At 40.0% G+C, this 20,744-nt stretch overlaps 1 protein-coding gene across 1 annotated transcript in view; it reads left to right on the top strand.

The window, feature by feature from the left end:
* Window positions 1–18,484, top strand: part of FAM53A (family with sequence similarity 53 member A) — a 71,736-nt gene extending 53,252 nt beyond the window's left edge. Inside the window, exon 4 of the mRNA XM_048304352.1 lies at window positions 17,278–18,484. Coding sequence (XP_048160309.1) covers window positions 17,278–17,601 — 324 coding nt within the window. The 3' untranslated portion in view covers window positions 17,602–18,484. The remainder of the gene's footprint in view (window positions 1–17,277) is intronic.
* The last annotated feature ends 2,260 nt before the right edge of the window (window positions 18,485–20,744 follow it).

The following is a 20,744-nucleotide window of genomic DNA, read 5'->3' as shown; positions in this document are numbered from 1 at the left end:
GCCTGCTGTAGGGTGAGAATCTCTTGTCCTTCCACCCTGCCCTCACCCAGGAAGGATGCACGTAGCAGGAGGCTGCAATACCACACTTACTAACATTTCTAGCTTCCTGCTAAGGAAACTGGCTTCCCTCAGCCAAGCTTGAGTAGTAAAACTAGAAGGCATATAGCCTGTGTGGTCCTTTTTCTCATGCAAGAGGTAGACTAGTTTGTCACACTCAAAAATTCCATGTATGATTGCTTGGGCCACTAAAGGTTTTACAAATGCAGAGTTTAAAAGAGCCTTTAAGACCAGAGGTCGAACAATTTAAGCTCTGCAAAGGTACTGTCCTTATGGGAAAGGGTTTTGCATATTCCCAGTGTTCTTCAGGTGTGGCTTTTGATACTGTATGAGACTTTTTTTCCTTTGTCTAGTTATATTTTAACTATCTCAGTTTTCAGTTCTGTTTTACGTTGATCGGTGTGTGCTTTGCTTGTCTTCTAGACTAACTCACATTACCAGTAAAGAGCAGGAGAACTTTGTGGTCTTGGCAGTACTGGAACAAGAATACTGTGGCGTAAATTGGTTAGCAGGACTGAAAGTTTTTTGAACTTCAGCTAATGCTGAGTAACTCCATTTCAGCTAATGTGTTAAAACTTGTCCCTTTTAAAAGATATATAAGGGTATTTAGGTCTGAAGTAGTAGGTTAAAATAAGTGATATGAAGTAGTGTTATGATGTACAAATAGTATGAAAGATCTTAAATGAGATCTTAAAACTCATATGACAGGTGCTTGTGGCTTAACTGTCATGTCCTATTTTGTAGAGCTTCAAGGTTATATGTAACTGCTGTAGTGTGTGCTGAGAGTGGCAGAAATCAGATGTGCTTGAAGCATAGTCAACGTAGAGCCTCGCTGAAATTCTTCATTAGTGCACAAAACCAAAATTGATCCAGAGGCTGAGATTCTCGATGTGCTACAAACCCCTAAAATAAAAACTTAGTGTGGGGGTTTTTCTCCCTTCTGTCCTTTCAGCATTTAGAGTTTACTTTGGTATAAGCTTTCCTAGCAGGTTTGGTTTGTTTTGTTTTTGAGAATGTTATTCATCCTACTTGTTTTAAGAATACTTTCATGAATCAAAATACGAACTTGAAGGTTCCAGAGTGATTGTATGGTCCTGAAGTGCTCAATGGACAGGCCATTGTGTTAAGCATTTAATATTATTTTGATTGTGTAACTCTTGTAACTTGAGTCTGTGTTACTATAGAACCAAAAATTGTTTTAAGTTGAATTTCCAAGGCTTGTTAAAATTGCATGTCCCAGAGCAATAAACTTGCTTTTTTCAATTTTGCAAAGCTCACGTAGTTGGCACACTAAGGTGAGTTTTCAGGGCATGCAAGTGTGCAGTTAGGTTGGTAAATGGCCCTTAAGCTTGTTAAATAAAGTACTTTGTGAGGTGAGTAGGAATGTAATAATGGGATTTAATATGCACAGAAATACTTAACTTTGCAGTGAAGTGTGTTTAACTTCCAGACTCAGCTCAGACTTTTGACTAAAGTATATATATGTACCATGTTGAAAAATACTATTTTCTGGTATTTGTATTTTAAGAGAACTGAATTCTTTCTGCTGTCCCCTCTCCTAGGGAGAGGACACCTCCTGGAAAGTTTGAATAACCAGATGAAGAAATAACAATTTTTGTCCTTTCTGTTACTGAGCCTACGATTCTTTAATGGCAGAAAGCACAGACCCTGAGTAGATGGGCAGTAATTAGTAATCTTGAATGGCTTCAGTATACTGGAAGGAACTTAATTGATCCCCATCTTTTGAGACACTAATAATAAATTCTTAATTGAGATCCAAACTGTCTGGTTGTTTCCATATCCCTTGGAAAAAAGCCTGGTTTAAATTCATCTTACCTTACTTCTGCTCTGTGGTGGTTGAGCTCTGCAGGAGGTGTCCTCGCCCAGCAAGAGTGGGCAGCAGAAAGAATTCAGTTTTAAGAGAAATGGGTCCTCAAGTCAATGGGGTGCCTGCATGTCAAGTGTAGTGTTTTTGTTGCATCTTGTAGTGATAGTGTGATTCAAAAGCAATTAGATTAAACTTTAGGCTGTGGTTAATCTGGTAAATGTTATTCTCTTGTTTGATGGGGGTAGGAGAAATCCTTTGTAATGTGTACTTGCAATACCTGAAGCATGTATCCCCTTCTTATATCTTTAACAACTAAAGAACTGGATTCCCACCTGTAGCTTGAGTCAAGTATAATTTGAACTCGTTCAGGTGGCCTTAACACATCTGTAGTAGACATAAGCCAGCATGTGCTTGTGTAAATACAGCAATTGTAGAAAATGGTGAACTGTTGGAAATGGTCAAGGAATTCTGTGTACATGTCACCATAAAATGTTTCTACTAGGAGCAAGGGTGATACCACTCCAAATCAGGATTTGACACTGCATAAGTTAGTGTGAGTGACCTTGTAGGCTAGTATTGATATGTTTGTTCTAACTAGTGTCAGGAGACAAGGATTTGTTTGTGGCTGCTTACAGAGCACATACACAGTTTAATTATATATTTTTACATAAAAAGGCCTTTCTGTACCTTTTTCACTCTACTCTGCCATCGGAGGCCTTGACATGGAAACATGTTGCTGAATAATGATCATCATGAGAACTGAAGTAATACTGTTCAAAATGCTAAGTAGTGGTAACAAACTTACTGAGGTTAAAAAAATACATTTATTGTATGACTTTTTTTTTAAAAAAGTCATTTTGTTCAAACTACTTCAATGCTTTTGGAGCATTATTTTTAAAATTGGAAGTTCAAAATAGATAAGCTCAGACTTCACCTACAGATTAGCTACTTAAGTAGGATAAAATACAAATTTTCTAATGGTTCCTGTTTTTTGCCAATATATAATTTGATACAGTTAGAACCAGCTGTAGTTCAGTTTAACATAGGCTTGCTATGTAAGAATATCGACAGAGAGGGTTTCAGCGTTGGAGTTGTGAATCACAATTGCTCAGATCCCTTACAGTCACTGGGGTGGAGGGGAGAGATCTGTGAATGAATTAGGATATAAATGGAGTTTGTACTGATTTTTCTGACTTGCCCCGGTTCCTTTCACTGGCACCCAGCCACCTCTCAAATTGGTATGGACTTGAGAGTTAATCACAAAGTCCTTTCTTTGTGATCACTGATTTTTAAGGACAGATAACTGTTGTCTTTCCATGACCATCTGGTGTGTAAGGGAAGGGTGAATGGGCAGATCCTAGCAAGCCTGGTCCTGGATCTTTTTGCCATCATCTTCTCCAGTTGCTTTCTGAGACTGTGATTCATCTGTCGTTGTTGTCCTGTTTGAGTGCAGAATCATTCTAAACATGCATGTCTAGTAGCTAATAAGGTATCAGCTTTGAAAAAGGAATCAGGTAGGTTATACCTTCCAGATCTTTACAAAAATGTATATTTATGTGCAAACAAGCGAGCATCCTTGCCCCCATGAAAGTTGGATGCTTTGCTATAAGGCTTGCAACAAGCTGCATTTTTGAAGATTTCCAGATCCTCTAATTATATTCCTGCTTAATCACCAGTATTAGTTTGCTCTCATGTTGTAATATATTTGCAGGTTATGCCTTAGGGAATTGAACTACAAGTTGTGATCTCAGTTTTTACTCTTAAACATACTTGGCAATAAATCTTAAATTTATTGCGACAGTTACTGTATGCGCTGGCTTTTGTCCATGTGCTTTGTGTGGCCACTCGAAGTACTGCAGACTGACTCTGTCCTTTGAACGGCTTTTATTGAGCGCTCTCAGTTGAGGCAGACTGTCCTTTGAGAGGTGTCCTCTCCAAGCAGCACAGATTTGGAGCTTTTTTCCCTGGAGAGGGACAGACCACTTGTCACATCATTTGGGAGCTTTGGCAGATGGGACACAGTGGTTGCTGCTGGGGTGTGTGGAGACGCTTCTCACCAGGAGCAGACTTCCCCATCCTGGCTCTGATCCTGGGAATGGCCTTGTCTGCATGTTGTGCTGCCAAGGAGCCTTTCCATGTACCTGGCAGTTTGTTGTACTTGCTGTGGGAAGTGCTGTGCCCTGTTTCCTCCACTGGAAATAAAAAAAAAATGCGGTGAAGTGGAAGGAAACATCCCAGAGGCTGCTGGGTGGGCAGCACTGTTACATTTCCTTCACACTGAACTTACTCTTGCATAATGCCAGTGCCAAATGAATGTTGTATTAATACTCATTGCTTGAATGTTTCAAAGCCCTCAAGACTGTTGGAACCCATTATAGTGGTGGCTGTGCATTTATGTTGTGCATTTGTAGAATTTAATTTTGACCTATGTACTGCATGCTGGGAATGATTGTGGTTTTTTGCTGTATGCAGTTGGCTTCCCAGGAGTGCTTGACCTGTGCTGCAAGACCTAGGAAACCAGCTTGCAACCCTTATTGCTGCTGCCCCTTGTAACGACTAAGAACTCTATGAGCTCATATTTTACAGGAGTTTTCTGCTTTGCTCTACATTAAAAGTTCTTAATCTGACACAGTTAGCAGTGAAACTTCTGAATATGTATGCTATTTGGGTAAAAACAAAACTTCTGTGAGCCAGGAGGGTAAGATGAATATATTGCTGCTATCAAGTGCATTTCTGAGAACTTAATCAGCATGAAGTACCCAAAGCTTTACTTCTGTCAGAGTTCAAGGAACCAGCAATCCCTTCACTCTCTCTTGTCATGCTGCAGAGGCCACCAGTGTTGTCACATACTAAAAGCAGAATATCAATGTAAACTTGAAGAGGTAATTTAAGGTTTGGGGGAGCTTTTGAGTTGGGTAGCAGCTGCAGCTTGAAACTCATCTCTGAAACAAGGTGCTTGCAGCAGCTGCTTATGATTTGTCTCCCCCTCTAACAGCAGCCTGGCCTGACAGAATGTACTTGTGACAAAAAAAAAAAGAAAATCTGTGTGTTTAATGAGGGTGAAACTTGGCAACTGTGGCCCAGAAAAGCACTGCCAGAAGTTCTGAACCACTTTTCAGATGGCTCAATGCAGTTAATGATCAGTTGTTCCTTTCCAGATAGTAACCTCCTTTTTGTGAAACACATTGCCCCTTACATTAAATATATCTGCTCAGTTCTGTCAAGACAACATACAGTGTTACATCAGCCCAAGACTGTCTTTAGTCAGCAGGTTTGACTTCCAGAACATGATTAGGAGGATTGCTGCACAGTAAATATTCCAAGTGATCCTAACTTACGCTTCAGTTTAGACCCTGTGGATTCTTTTAAATGGGCAAGGAAGAGGGAGCTGGATAAAAGTATGCTCTTGCCTAAGCAAGGGAGCAAACTAGAAAAACAGATGGTGCTAAAAATAGTTTATTACCAAGGTCTAAATATGGCTCTGTGATCCCCCCCCCCCCCCCCCCTTATAAATAATGTAGCTATAAATCCTGCTAGGTATCAATAAGTATTGAATTAAGTCCAAACTGCTGAGTGTTACAGAACCTTTTGGCAACTTTCCAAGCTTGGTGGTGTTCTTCATTCACAGATCAACATTTAATTCCTTCAGGGGAAACCTGAAGAATTCATCCTCTTTGAATGGAAACATAGATGCAGGGAGCTTGAATGAGTAGCTCCAGGCTCAGGCATCCCATTGCAATGGAAGGGGAGCCGTGCTTGATGAGTTCCTGCTAGGTCGCAGCCAGGATGAATCTCCTCCTTTCTTTTCTGCAACGCATGAACAATCAAAGGCTCCTTTTTTATCTATTGTTGCCACGGAGGGCGTCCATTTAAAGTTCAAATTCCAGCAGGCTTGGGAAGAAGGAAAGGAGATAGGAGTAGGCTGGGCTGGGAGATGATAGGCAAGCGTCAAAAGTAAGCTGAAGACAAGCCAGCACTTTGTCCTGTGACAGGACAGACCAGGCTGGGGGTACTTGGTTTTGAATGGGTGCCTGGAAGTTTTTTGGAGCAGTGAATGAAACGCTGCTGAGGTAGCAGGCACAGAGAGCATCTGGCGTTTTGCTTTCTTTGCCTTGGCAGAGTGGGTCACAATGTGAAATTAGGCCCGAAATGGCATTTAATGAACTGAGCCCTTGTGCTGGAGGTGCCCTGTGCTCTGACAGTGAGGGAGTATAAGCCCTCTCCCTGAGGAGAGTGAAGAAAAGGAAATCTCATTAAGGATGGAGGTTTTCCCCCTCTTTTGTGAATGGATTCTGTAACAAATGTCTTGCAGATACCCAGAGCTGCTCAGCACTGTGTTGCTTTGCCATACCTGCAGTCAGCTTTGTGTGTATATTTACGGTACTTTTCTGTAAGCACTGTGCTAAGAAGAAGAGGAGGCAGCTTAATATCTGCTGCAGAGTTGCTTTTCCTTTCTGGCAAGTTCCTGTATGTACAATAAGTATACGTTGCTGAAAGAGCTAATGAGTACCAGACCAGCTGCATTTGACATTATAAGAAAGGGGCCATCTATTGAATCACATGTCAGGTTTCAGCCAGCTGTGGATATTTCTTTTTTAATTATTACTTATCCCATCAGAAAATTGGATTATGCTTAAATTATTGGTGATGTTGTTTCAAAAACAATACAATACTGAGTTTAGAGCTATGGTTTAGTGTTAAATATAGAGTACTTTTAGTTAATGTGCCTAAGCTGCACCAGAGGGTTTAAAGAGAGGTGAGAGCACTTTTCTCAGGTTTTACCATCTGGGTTTTGGCAGGTGGCAGGGGATTAAGTTATTTTTTTCCCTTGCTCTAAATTGCAAAAGATGATGGCTAGCAGAAGTGTTGAGTAATGTTTCATCTTTGATACAGGAACTTTCCCCACATTTTTTTGGCAAAAAATAAAATCCCAGTGTAATCTTCTAAAATTTATTAGAAAAAGAAGTTGTATGTCTTTGACTTTAACTCAGGGTAATTTGGGGAGAGGGTTCTTTAAATATGCAGTATTTTTTTAATAACATGTTAATGAAATTAATAGATTAGTACATATTTATGGTACCTGAATGCAAGGACTTAACTCCCAAACTAGACTTTGTTCTTCCATACTCTGTTATCTGTTGTGAAACTTCCTTGCTTTTTGACAGTCACTTTCTGACTTGATGCATCATCATCTAAAAGAGACCTTAAACCAAGTTGATTCACCTGAGGCTTTTCTCTGCAGAGAGGTTTATTAAAATCACTTGGAAAAGTGGAAGGTTTAACTGTCACTTTGTCTTTTGTTAGTCTTGCGTTGTGTAGATCAATTCCTGCTGCATCTATGCACTGGTGCATATGTGTGATAAAAGCAGAACAGATATCTCAGGACTGTGAAAATGAACTGATGGGAATTTCTCTACATCACTTAGTGATGTCAATTCTTCCATTAGGATGGGAAATACTGACTTGTTTACATGCTTTTTCAAGTACATACAAATTGAAGGGAAGTTTGTCCTGTTCTTAAGTTGCTGTTAGGTGCAACTTTTAATGGAATATAGTTAATAAGGTGATGTTTTCTGCATAAGTGATCTGGGAGGTGATGGTTTAGTGTTAAGGTGAGCTGCAGATAATCAAATAGCTTATCTGTTCCTATACTTGGAAGTACTCATTTATTTTTATGCTGATGATGACATGTGCTTTGCAATAAAACTTAAGTATTAGCAGAAAAGGAAATTTAAATAAATGAGATTTCTGATGAGTTTCTTGATTTCAGTTTTCTTTATAGTAATAACCATGTGACTAAAACTTAGAAGGCCTTCATGGTATGCTAGGAAGTTTGCAAGCTGGGGTAACATAAACAAATGCTCATATTCGAAATAAAGCACGTGTAATAATTGAATGCAGTTTTTGGAATGTTTCAGCTTTTTCATGCAAACTCTGGGTTTACCGCACAACAGAGGAAAACTGAGGCCGTACAATGAGAGGTTGAGCTCAGTTTTAGTGTTACCTCAATGTTTTAGGAATCTCAGTGCTGACTCTGTCTTACACAAGCTGTGTATACTTTGCTTCTCCTCTGACTTGGTTTGATGTATTTTAAAACATCTATTGCACTGAAGGATAAAGGACCCACATATATGGTTTCCTGGCTTTTAAAAAAACAAAGTGAGCCTCAACTGCTGACATGTTGTCAGCTTTGGTATTTGAACCAATAAACAAACTTGTCTGAAATGTATTTATCAAGCAGGAGCTTTAGTACAAGTTGAGTTAGTATTAAAAATGTATAGCAGTCCTGTCACTTAATGTCAGGAGCACTTCCTGAACCACATTATTTCAAAAATAGATAGTCCAAAATCAGATACCAAGGTAGAAAATGCAGTCCATGCACCATTCACCTTCAATCTCTGGTACTAATTCTGTTGTTCTTAAACAAATGCATTGTGTTCAACTTAACTTGGCCCTGGAAATAATTAGTGGTAAAGGTTCACCTACAATTTGAATTAATGCTCCTGGAAGAATTTACTGTTAAACTGTGGGTTTTGCATTGAGCTGAGCAAAAGATTCATAGTAGCACTTGTGCTTTGTGTGTCTGTGCCCATGTGTGCCTCTGTGCACTTCCATGGCAAGATCTTAAGGCTTTGTTTTGGACAAGTATTTCTGTAGTGGAAAACTGGTCTGAAGAAGGGGGAACTGTTCCCAAGATGATGGGGTAGTTTTCCCTTTTTTTTCCCCATCCCCCTTCCCTGGCAGAAGTGAACTTTATGGCCCAATTATAGAATCCCTTAAAATGCTAGTTATGATGGAGTGCTAGCATAACCCAATAATATAGGTGAGTCTGACATCTGTCAGTAACTAATGAGGGCAGCATTGGAATCAGGATTTGGGGTTTACTTTTCTAATTTCTCTTAAGTTTGACCCATCATATCAACTTAATATTGGACCTGAGGATTAAAAAAAAAAAAGAGAACATGCAGGAATTTTAAGAGAAGTAGGTACGTGGATGCGTGCTGCAGCAGTTGGTGCATATGTGATTCAGTTGTTAAAGTAATTGTTTGCAGCTCATAGCAAAGTCATGAAGGAATAAGACCTTGGCTAAACTGCTCAGGAATAGAACTTCTCTATAAAAATAGATGACACATAAATGGCAGGAAATGAAGCCAATATGGTCATGTTTTGAAGCCACAAGGGTCAAATCCTGTCCTGTGTTACTCTGGTGCATAATCAGTCAAGTTAAACCTTGTTACTTGAGAGCAGAGTTTGGCATGGCAAAGCAAACTTTGAAATGTCACTGATTATTTGGAGTTTTGTGGAAGCACAGCTACAGCTTTCTCTCTTCTTGTCTAAGTGTATCTGGTTAGAAACTGAGAAACTTATTAAAACTCCTGGGGTTGGAGTTAACTTTTTTGTTTATGTTGTTTCAGAGCTGATTGTAGTCTGTTAATTCTTCTGTCAGAGGAATAATACATCAGAAGGCTTTGACTACCCAGGGTGGTCTTTGTTTTTGGATCCTGAATGCTGAACACTGAGAGATGGTACTGCAAGCAATCATAGTCTTGTTAAGCAGTTTTCTTGTGCTGCTCCTTTTGTGCCTGTTTCTGTTCAGGGATGTGTGTGTAGCTTATGTTAATGATGTGTACATGCCTTCTTATTTCCCAGTCTAAAATGTGGAAAAATAGATGCAGCTTTCATCTGTATTAATTAGATAAGGTTTAAATTAAGTCTTCATAAAATTATTTTGTCATATTACTAATGAAGATGGTAATAAGCAGTTTAAGTTGTTTCTTGCTTCCATAGCCTGTTCCTTTTCTGAAAGGGAAGGTAATAGTTCTTGAATAGGAAAAGAGGGAATGACTCTGGCAAAGCATGAATCATTTCTGCTGGGAGAGAGCATGTGCTTACATTGTTTCCCTCTGTGTCCTCCTACCACAAAACCAGATGTGTTTATCATCCCTGTATGCACACAAGTGGTGCATCTGTTTGTTCATCACACCATTGCTCATTAGTGCTGTTGGCTGACTGGATTTGCCAGACTGAAGCCTCTCGAGCTTATGCAGGTCAAGCACAGTAGAGGCCCAGCTTCACATTGTCTAGCTCTTCAGTCTATCCATAAGGTGAATAAATTCACTATCCATAACAGAGATGTGCTTAGGGTCAAGCAGTGAGTAGGAAAATAATCTGGATGAAGGGGTGCAAAGACAGTGTTTACCTTAAGGCAGAAAAGCTTCTGTGGTACTGCAGAGACCCCTGACTGCAGCTGTTGCTGAAGCAAGACCAGAGCAAGAACCATCTTCCAGGCCCTTTCCCTGTTCTTTCAGTGCCCTTTTGAATCATTTTTTTGTGAGGTGCTTCTTTGCCTTTGAAGAAACCTCTGCTTTAATGCATCGGTGCGTTTCAGATGAGTGCTGCTGCTGTATCTGGTAATTGTCCTGTTTGGCCCAAGCCTTGTGCTGCGTTAGGCAGCTGAACAAAGCAATGTCACTGTGTTTCACTTTGGCACTGTATTGATTATCAGCCAGTTCAGAAGAGTTAAATCCATTGTGTGAGCCCCCTCTGTTGTAGCTAATGGCATAATTCATAGCATCTGGAGGTGCTTACTGGACTGGTCCTAAGAATAGCTGAAACTTTCTCTGCTTAATTACATGCAGGTGAAATAGGTAGGCCTGATGTTTGTAGAGTGTAATTCCACATTCTTACAATAAAAGCTTGCATGATTTATACTTACTCAGACAGGGAAGGTAAAAGGTTGAGGTTCACAAATCCACTGAATTAGAAAATCTAAGAGGCTAACATCTTGATTAAAATTCCATACTGTAAACTTTTAAAAATGTGGTTTAATGTTGATCTGGGCATTATAAAAGGGGAAAATGGCTATATATGTTCACCCTCTTCATGTTAGCACTAGTGTTGAATCATATTCTTGACTGTATTACATTAAGTACTGCATTAACTCACTTAGCTTTCAATTTGTCTTTAAAAGCAAACGAAACTTAATCCCTGAGATGAATGGTCCTGAACTTGTAGAAGCTGCTAAACCCCAGCACTGGGTTTCCTGCACTAAATTGTCCCTATCAGACCAAAATTTCATTTTTAAAGGAATGACAGTAGTGGTTTGGCTGAGTAAATTCAGTTTAAACTCTTTTAGACTGACAAACTTTTCTTTAATCTGCTTAAATTCCTTAGTTTATTATGTTACATAATGTTGGAACTTCACTGAGTGCATGTAGTCTGTAAGCACATGAGGGGTGAGCTGTGTTAGCTCTGAGGGGGGCTGGGGATGCTCTCAGTTGTTCAGATCACTAAAAGGAAAAGATGCTTTGTTTGAGAGGATATTTAGTTTGAGTGTGAAATTTAATATCATATGTGCAGTGCCCATAATGAATGATTTTTTTTGTCTGAGTTTGGGGCAAGGCGAAGCAGGCTTTTAGGTTGAACTCAATCTGTGGTATTTGTAATCCCTGATGTATTTGGGATCTGCCATGCCTCCAACTTGGCTGTTTGGATTGTGGTGTGATAGCAGTGATGTTAATTGGGTCTTACAAGTTTCCTGGCTAGGTGAGTAGGCTGCTTTACAGCTCTGAAGGCTGCAGTGCCTGAGTTCTGAAATCACCTCACCATTGCTGGGAACTCTGTATGAGTGCAGTGGTGCTCAGTCAGGGAACTGGACCCCAATTTCCCTTCCTGTCCCCCAGTTTTTGTGCATTTTATTTTTCTCACTTGGAGACTTACACATTGAGCAGCCTTGTATTCTGGCATAACTGAGTATAATTAGATAAATTCAGTGTTTTGCTTAAATATTTCTTTAAGTCATTATTTTTTTCAACTAATAGCACTAAATAAAAACCCAAATTAAATCACAGGTTCTTGCAGCTTATAAACAAAACTTACAAGGATACTGTGGCACAATTTAGAATATGAGCATAAATATCTAGGCCAATAAATAGATCAACTTTCATGGTAGACTACACCAGAAAACTGCACGCTTAAATCTGGAACAGTCTGGCTAGTGGGAGATGAAAGCCTATTACATCATGATGCTGTTTAGCATCTGATGTGAAATGAGTTGATGGCAGTTCCCTTCCCTTCCTGGGCACCTACATCTGAAAAATTGAAATAATCGTTGAAGATACAGCAGAGACAAAGCACTGAACAATTGTCATTTCAAGTCGTAGCCATATTGCTTGTATTGCTGTCAGCTTGTATTGATTTTTAACTGGGTCTCTGGCATTGCAAATAGAGTTTCACCTTATTTGACTACAAGAATTGCAGCAGTAATTCTTTCTTTGCTGAAAGGAATGGTTATTATAGTTTAGTGTCTAATTACATGGCAGAATGTTAGAGGCTGTTTGCTTGTTCTCATTCATATCCAGTATTCCAGGCTTTTTTTCTGATTCCTAGCTATAGATGATGACATAAACGTTGCCTTTTTAACATATAAAAGTACAGTCAGATTTCCAGGAAAATGAGGGATACCTGCAGAGCTACAGAAAGAGAAGAGCATCTTTGGTTCCAAAGTCAGTTTCATCAGAGATTTGATTTTGCCTGTGAAGCTGTCAGGAATTTTCTTGGGATTTGATTGTTTCCACATAATACATAAATAGAAATGTTTTTGTTCACTACTTGTTTTTTAACCTGGTGCAAGAACAAAAATTACATCTCTCTTGATTTACTTCAAATGCGTAACTTAAAAATCTTCAGGACCTGATGTATTTTCCTAGACACTTGAATTCTAAAATTTAATGTATTGCTACACCTTTTAATTTCTTGTTTGAACAGGGAGAAATTCTTTCCCACTAAGCTTTGGGTTTTAACTTTTAGTGCATTAGCAAACCTCAAGCACATAACATCCTGGAGAATATTGTATTGTTTTCCTCCTGTCAGCACCACTTTGTACCAGTGAAGCAACATTTCTACTCAGCTGCAAGTTACTTGAAAGCAAAGGTTATCTGCAAACACTGAAGTGTTCCCTGAATGCTCAGTGCAATTCAAGACAGAAAAGTCAGAGTCAAATGTCAAGAGATTTACGTTAGAGAAAGATTAATAGTTTGTTAAATAAACACAGCATTTTTTCTTGCTATTTTTCACTTTATGCATAGTAGAAGATGCAGGGGTCGGGACTGATGGGATATTTTTTAATCTATACAACCAGCTGACATTTCTAATCATTTACAGTAGACACTGCACATATCTCCAACTTAAATTGTCAGAGGTGAAGGTATTAATATAAGTAATTAGGTGCATGAAATGAAAATTCAGTTTACAGGGAGGGACACCGTTCATATCTGTGTGGTTGGATGTGATGTCAGCCAGGTGATGGTTTGTTCTCAGTGTGACTGTGAGCTGCTCAGCACCAGGCTTTTGTGTCAGTTCTTACAAAGTCCTTCCTTAGGCCTCCCTTTTAGCTTCACTGAATGGAGTCTCTCCAAATAATGAATTTGTACCATGGTTGGATTTTGTTGTTGCCGAGACTCGACTGTGACCTCTTTGGGGACAGGTTGGTGTCTGAGACATGAACACATCATGCTGTTTGTGGTGTTTCTGATCTGAAGCTTAACTATGCGTTATCATCAGTGAAGGCATTTGTTTTTCAGCCAGTCTCACTAACCTACAGGAAACACAAGTCAAGGAAGTGAAGTAAGGACCCATGAAGCTCTCAAGGGAGAAGTGCAGCCCATCTAACTTGCCCCATCTCCATCAACTGGCTAGATACAGGGAAGGAACAAAAAGGCCACATGTTGCTCCATGCTTGGGTTCTGCTACTTCAGTGTTTTACTCCTGGATTAGATGCTGATACTCCAGGAAATTCCAGAATCTCCTCATGAGGACTACTGTACCAGCCACATGTTTCATATATCTGGTAGAGGGACCTTAACAGTCAAGAAATCCTGTGTGCCAGTCTTAAAGCAGCATCTCTTGTGCCATCATAGGCAGAAGTTGCAGGATGGGAGAGGAAGCAAGCCAGATAACCAGTCTGATTATCCTGATAAATTCCCTCTCTTCCTAAGCCTGTGACTTCAGGGAGCAGCCCATCCTGTGGTGATAACAGGTGCTGAGAAAGCAGTAGGATGGGCTCAGAGCTCCTGGTGGTTTCGGGCTTCCTCTGCTCCTCACTGTGTGCCAGCTGCTGCAGCTGCACCTCTTCAGAGCAGCTGGATCTTCACTCCCACTCTAAGCTGAGGGGTGGACTTGGAGGATGATGGGGGGCTTGGGGGAGAAGCATGAGAACTGCTGCTCCCATTATACACTAGGTTTTCATGCACATAAATGTCTTATTTTTTCCCTTGACTACTGTAGCAAATGCTCTAGTTTTGTTAGTAAAACAAAAACAACCTTTTTATTGCTTCTTATATTTGGAAAGTGATGTATTACGGGTTTCTGAGCTGAAGGTTTAGTAAAGAGTACAGACATTAGCTTCCTTTCAAGCTGCTCTGGGCCTTTCTTGTTTGCTTTGTATGGCAAGGGTCTAGAGAGATTTCTTTTATTTCCTTCCCTGCCATTGTTTTTGGTACAAAGTTGGGGTTTTTTTCTTAATATTCAGACATTTTATTGCCTCACTTCTTTTAAAACTGAGGTTCTTTTTTTTTTTTTTCCTTTTTTTCCATCACACAAAAGAATACTTTTAGCTGATTGAGTTCTATCCATTGCCAACTGTGGACTCTTTTGTCTTGCTAGTCCAGCATCCTTTATAAAATGAGGACCATTGAGCAAGTACTCGCAGGCTCCCCACTGAGCACAATTGTGCTTGGAAGGTGTGGTACTGTACCAGTGTAACATGGAAGGCTGCAGTTCAGAGGGCCTGAATGCATTGCAATTTCTACCTTTTGCTTTGTGAAAGGAGCGGGATTGTGCTGTGAGATAATAAATCCACCTATTTTTAGTTTGGTGAGGTTGTGACAAGTGGGTGAACAAAGAACCAGTTGAATGCACTTGCTGTTGTGTTGAAACTGGCTAAAAGTTCCCATTCAAGTGGTTTCAGCACAGTACAGCTAACAGGCAATTTTCCATTTATGTACACAAACCTTCTAGAAAGACAGCTGTGTGGTTGGATTAATTTCTAGCAGTAAATTGAATAAAAGATATTTTGAAGGGGGAGTCGGGAATTCCTTTCTGAAACACTGAAAGCAGAACTTTCAAAGCTTCTCTTTATTTGGTCCCTTTCCTTCCCCGTGCCTACTATAAATTTAAAGAACTGAAAATATTGTCCCCTATATGGAGATAGAACACATCCTATTGTGTTTTCCAAAGGAATGAGATAGACTTAGGATTAAAATATACTTAAACATTTTTTACTTTAAAAATATACTGGTTTGCTCTTAAGTAAACATGAGAGAAATTTGTACCTGTTAGTCATAGAAAGAAACTCAAATGTTTCTACTTGAATAAGCTGTGAGCTATACAGAAGCATTTTGAAAAGAGGAATGTATATTATACCACAGCTGTTTTCATAGGGGAGTGAAAATTGAAAGTAGAAATCTTTTTGATCATGCAGGGTTATTTATCTTGTTGGTGTTAGTCACATGCAAAATTGGATATGGGCTTTAACCATGGCTAGCAAAGACTTTGAATTCCTCCTGACAAACTGTGACCAGCAGTAATTTTTTTTCTGAGAGCTGATCTTAGAATGCAGGCCTTGAAGTTACATAAATCAGCTTCTAAATGAGGTCTTGTTTGTCTGTTCAAAGAAACTAGATTATCCCTTATACATTTCTGGCCAGAAAGATCTGTAACTTGTTAACTAATCATCTAATGTGTGTTGTTTGAAAGCTGTTTGAGCAGGAGAAGAGCAGAACAAACCTCTGATCAGTAGAGAAATGTGTTGCATTGATGTGTTAAATGTGGTGCAGGCTCAGGGAATGCTGCTGCAGTGCCTTCCCTGTGGAGGGGTACCAGTGATGGGGACCACCATCCCATCCCATCGCTTCTGATCACCTCAGCCTGCCTGTGTTGTGACTGAGCTCCAAAGCTTGGGTGCTCTGCTTTTTACCTTTACCTGAGCTTTCCCTCCAGTGAGCTTTCTGTGGAGATTTGATGTAGGTGTGTCCAAGGAACTGTGTGACCTTGCAGCATGGCAGTGGGGTTGTCTGCAAGGTGTTCCATATGTGAGGATCAGGCTAATCACCTCCCCGTAGTGAGGTTTCCTCTTTTAACCAGCTGTATACAGACAAGCCTAATTCAAATTTCTTATGAATTTGTGAAGTTTTGTTTAAAAAATACCCAAGGATACTGGTAAGCCCCTTATGCGGGTGCTGATGTGCATTGGTGAAGTAGGAACCATTACCCTGTGCTCTGGAAGAGCATCTGGAATACAGCATACTAGGAATGTTGCAATATTCCCATTTCAAATAAATATAAAATACTTAAGAAATGACAAATTGGGGGAGGAAGCTGGAAATGGGTGTGAAAGTTGGTCTTGTTCCCTGTGGATCTCCTTGTAATACAATGATTGCTGTGTGTGAGACTGGAGTCACTTAACCAGTGAGAGACTGAAAATCAGTGTTATTCTGTCTTGCACCACCTCTGAGAGGAGCCCTGGCTATTTCACCTTCCTCTCACTGGGTGCTTCTATGAGGCACAGTTTGGAAGTTTCTCACTTGTTAAAATCTAAGTTCTGCTCTCTGTATATTTGTTTTTTATTTTCTTAAGTGCTGTCTTTGGATTCTAGCCAAGGATCCCTTACAGCTCCATGAGGAGCTTAGGCATTTTTCCTTTATCTGTGGGACAGAGGTAGCACATTTACTGAGTGTTTCTTTTCTTTTGCCTTTGTATAAATAAAGATGAGTGCCCCTCTGGTTTAATATCCTTTGAATTTAAATAGAATTGCTCCTGAGCTCTTGTTCAGACAGTACCCAACTGAAAGACAAACTAAGCTGACTCTGGAGCAAGATGCTCCCAGTAGAGGCTTGGGTTTCTTCTGTTTGAGATTACCCAAATGTGCCAGTTGTCCTGACAGTCTCACTGAGGTGATGCCTGAGGGCTCATTGTCTGCAGGGGAAATTAATTGACCAGGCTGCAGTGCAGCTGTCTGACCTAAATGCTGGTGTTACCAAGTGCTCTGCACTGGATTTGCCAGAAACCCAATACAGCAAACTGGGCGGGTGTCTCTGCTTCCTCATGTAGTTGACCAAAGGTAGGTTTTGGAACTTCCTGCACAAAAAAGGGGACTGTTTTTCTCACAAGTGGGAATCAGTATAGCCAAAATATCTGTGCAAAACCTGACTGTTGTAAGTAAATACCATTCTTCCTCTTTCTTCATGCCTCTCATTTCCAAGATTACTTTAAACACGTGGCACTCTTGAGTACATACACTCAAACCATTCAACAATGTAAGGAATTTGTTCTGTTCCTCCTGTCCACTCATGGTTAATATAGTCATGGTTTTATCTTTTTTTTTTTTATTGCAGACTTTAAAAAATTCCAAAAGTCTTTGCTCCCTTGACTATGAAGATGATGATGATGACACACAAATGAAGACAATTGTGTCATCCCCATGTGACTCAAATGATCTTATGAACATCATCACCCCTGGCTCCAGCCCGATGAAAGAGCAGCTGGATGAAGGGAGGCACCATGGCTCATGCCAACGTAGCTTCAAAACAAGGGATTATAAGAAAGCAGACGCAGTGTGTGAAAGCGACGAGGACACGAGTGATTGTGAGAGCAGTGAGGAAGGAATCTTCCCTCTAGACTGTGGCGACTTGGACCTAGAGCAGATTGAAAACAACTGAGACTCCAAGTTGTGTGCTAGAATCAGAATTGTTCTAAATTAAAGTGATAGAGGATTACCTTTGCCATGCATAATCCATGTCCCTGAATCTCTGTATTGCCTATCTTTGGGCCTGTGTTAGAAGAAATGTTTCAGGTGGGGAAAAACGTGAACCATTGTTACCTGTTTAGTCTATTGGTCAATACGTGGATGACAACAACAACAGCAACAACAACAAAAAAAGTAGGAGGTTAAATGTTATTTTGAACATTAAGGAATAATTTTGATTAAAAATTTCCTAACAAATATTTTGCATTTTTATGGCTTTTACAGTTCTGGAGAAAAAGCATCTCTATTTTGAAATGAATTTTCAGAAGGGCATTCTATAAAACTAAATCTGTCTACAGTGATTCTGGTGCGGGTCTATGTTGCTTTTGTTAAAGAGCTTAATGTGAAAATTGAATTGCATAATAAAATTGGTAATAAACCTTCAGATAGAACTCTTAAATATCTGGTTGACAACTGGTCCAAAATACTTAACTGCCATCTTTGACAGTGTCTGGTTAAAAAACAACTTCATAACATGTACAAATGTTCTTTTCATACATTCAGGACTTTTTGATCAAAATATGGTAGTGACCTTAAAGGTTAACATTTTTCATTATTTTACTACTTGAATTGTTTTCTAGCCTGAGGCAATGCTAATTTAGGTGGGCTAAAACTGCAAGTAGCTGCCCACCTTACTTGGTCATTACGTTTTCTGTGGTTCAAAAGAATGTACAACAAGAGCACTTGAACTTTTAGACAGGGACTTTGTAATGATCAATTCCCCAGGAGGTGATCCCTTCAGCAATACTAGAAGGAAAATAGTCCTTGAATTAAATAAAATGACATTTTGCTTTGCACTTGTGTCTATTTATGGATTTTACTGGTGAAAAACGTGCAGTCTGTGGCAGATTCTGTAATGTGGTACTTATGTGTGGAATTGGGTGGAGGGGAAGGGCAGATTTCTGGTCATCTGAAACAAAAGTGACATCAGGTTTGTCTGGAGAGCTGTGGAATAACTCATGCTGGATCCCGAAAGTGTCTCAATGATTACATACGCTGGAATCATCTCAAATGTCTCATTGCACTCATTGCAGGCTATTGCAACACATACTTATTTTTTTTAGTTCAGCTACAAAAAGAAATTTCCTCAACAAGGGGCCAGCTGATCTCAAAATGGTGTTAAAGGGGATAGGAAATGGGAAACTTAGATTATGGCCTTTGAGTGCATCATGTTAGTGTTCTTAAATGAGCCAACTCCTACTGGAACTTGTGCCATAAAATCAAAGTACAGCAACCTATTTTAAGTCAGCTGATGGAATATGGTTAAAATATGAAAAAAATACCTTTAGAGATGCGCCAAAGGCTGTGGCAAGGTGTGATACAGGATCCAGCCTTGTGGTTAGGGTCAGCCTTGGATCGTAAAGGGAATTGGCCCTTAATTACTGAACAAGTGCACATAACTCAGAATCTAAACAAAATTTTAAAATTCAGGGTATTCAGTAAAATGCTCAAAACTTTTTTCTTACTTTTATGGCTCCTACTGCAGGTGGCAGTGATCTGTGCTGTTGGTACTGGTGTGTGTGCGTAGTAAGGTGCAAGAACATTGCAGAGTCTTGCTGGGTTCTTGATGTGTCACTGCACATTGTGTGGGAGAAGTGAAGCCACTCACTGTTGATGAAAATCATTCTCCTTTTTCTGGATGAGTAAATAAAGGAGTTGCTGTTGGAGCAAAAATTTGAGTTCCTTCAGAAGCTCCTATTGGGAATGTCTCACCCCACAGATGCCTGGTCTGGGGCAGCACGGAGCATACAGGTGCTGGCACATACAGCCATTTGGAATAATCTCGTGATGGAGGGTCTTGGTGCTTCCTCAAGAAATAGGGAGTGAGGTACAGCCAGTTCCCCTCCTGGGTGGATGGGACAAGTACTACAGTGTGGTGATGAGATGCCGTGGATAATGAACAGCACAACTCACTCCTGGACTGCAGCTGCTGGCTGCAGAACTGCATTTCCTCTCTGTGTATTCTTAACTGAGCAGCAGAGGTAAGTAAAAGTGAATCAGCTTTAATGCAGGATTGTAGCAAAGGCCAATGGTACAACTGGGATCACTTAAAAGCTAATTTACCTATTTGAAAGCACTAGTTAAAAGTGTAATGGCATGGAATGAGAAAGCTAATGTGGCAATCCATTTAGCTCTTCCTCCCCCAAGGAGACAAGCTCCTAGAAGAAGTAAAAGAAGAAAATGCCTCAGAGGTTAAGATGTGCATTGTCAATGAAAAAATAACAAGAGCTGAACCTATTAATAAGATGGTGATAAAGCAAAGGCAAGGATAGACAACCAGATAATATTTGTTCTAGCTCTGAAATATGGCCTGCCTGTGGTGTTAATGAATTGCTTTTGTAGGTGTGCTGTTTTCAGTCAACACAAACCAACATTCCTGAGGATCAGGGTAGGAAGGGGTACATTTGCTCATGGTAACATAGGACTCAGTCTCCTACTAAGCCAGCTGTTAAAACTCTAAATAGCCCTTTCATGGAAACAAACAGAAAAGAGTGGGTTTGGATACTGAAGAATGAATTTCATGACAGTAGGAAGTAGTAATTATCTAGTTTAGGCTTGTGTTAGTCGGTGACAGGAAAATAAGCAGTTGAACAGCTGTGCAGTGACACAAATGAAGAAATCTGCTGGAAGGAATCTGTGCACTTTGTCTGCAGATTCCAGTGTAATCCCCCATGAGAACCAACAGCAGAAGGAATTATTGGTTAAAACTTCCTTCAGATGGGACAAGCTTGGACTTTGCATCCACCCCATGAGATCTGAAGTCCCGCTCTAAAAAAATCACAGATGATGAGCATGGCACCTTTGCACTTGCTTATAGGATGGTCTAGTGGCTGTTGGGCAAACAGAGGATGGTTTGCAAGAAGGGAAAGTGTGGTTTCAGAGACTGAATTGTGCTTGGAAGTAGCTGAGTGGGCTGTAAGCAGCTCTGCTCTGGGAGTGGTTTCCTTCCATCTTGCACCCAGTGTCAGAACGGAAGGCCGTGTTGTGTGGGGCTGAGGGAGTTGCTCTAGGTCACTTATCTTTCATTTTTATTACAACCTGGATAACAAAGTAGTG

The sequence above is a fragment of the Corvus hawaiiensis genome, chromosome 5 (assembly GCF_020740725.1).
Source record: "Corvus hawaiiensis isolate bCorHaw1 chromosome 5, bCorHaw1.pri.cur, whole genome shotgun sequence".
In the NCBI taxonomy this organism is placed as follows: Eukaryota; Metazoa; Chordata; class Aves; order Passeriformes; family Corvidae; genus Corvus; species Corvus hawaiiensis.
The sequence above is the reverse complement of the archived record's forward strand: the minus strand, read 5'-3'. Positions and strand labels throughout refer to the sequence as shown.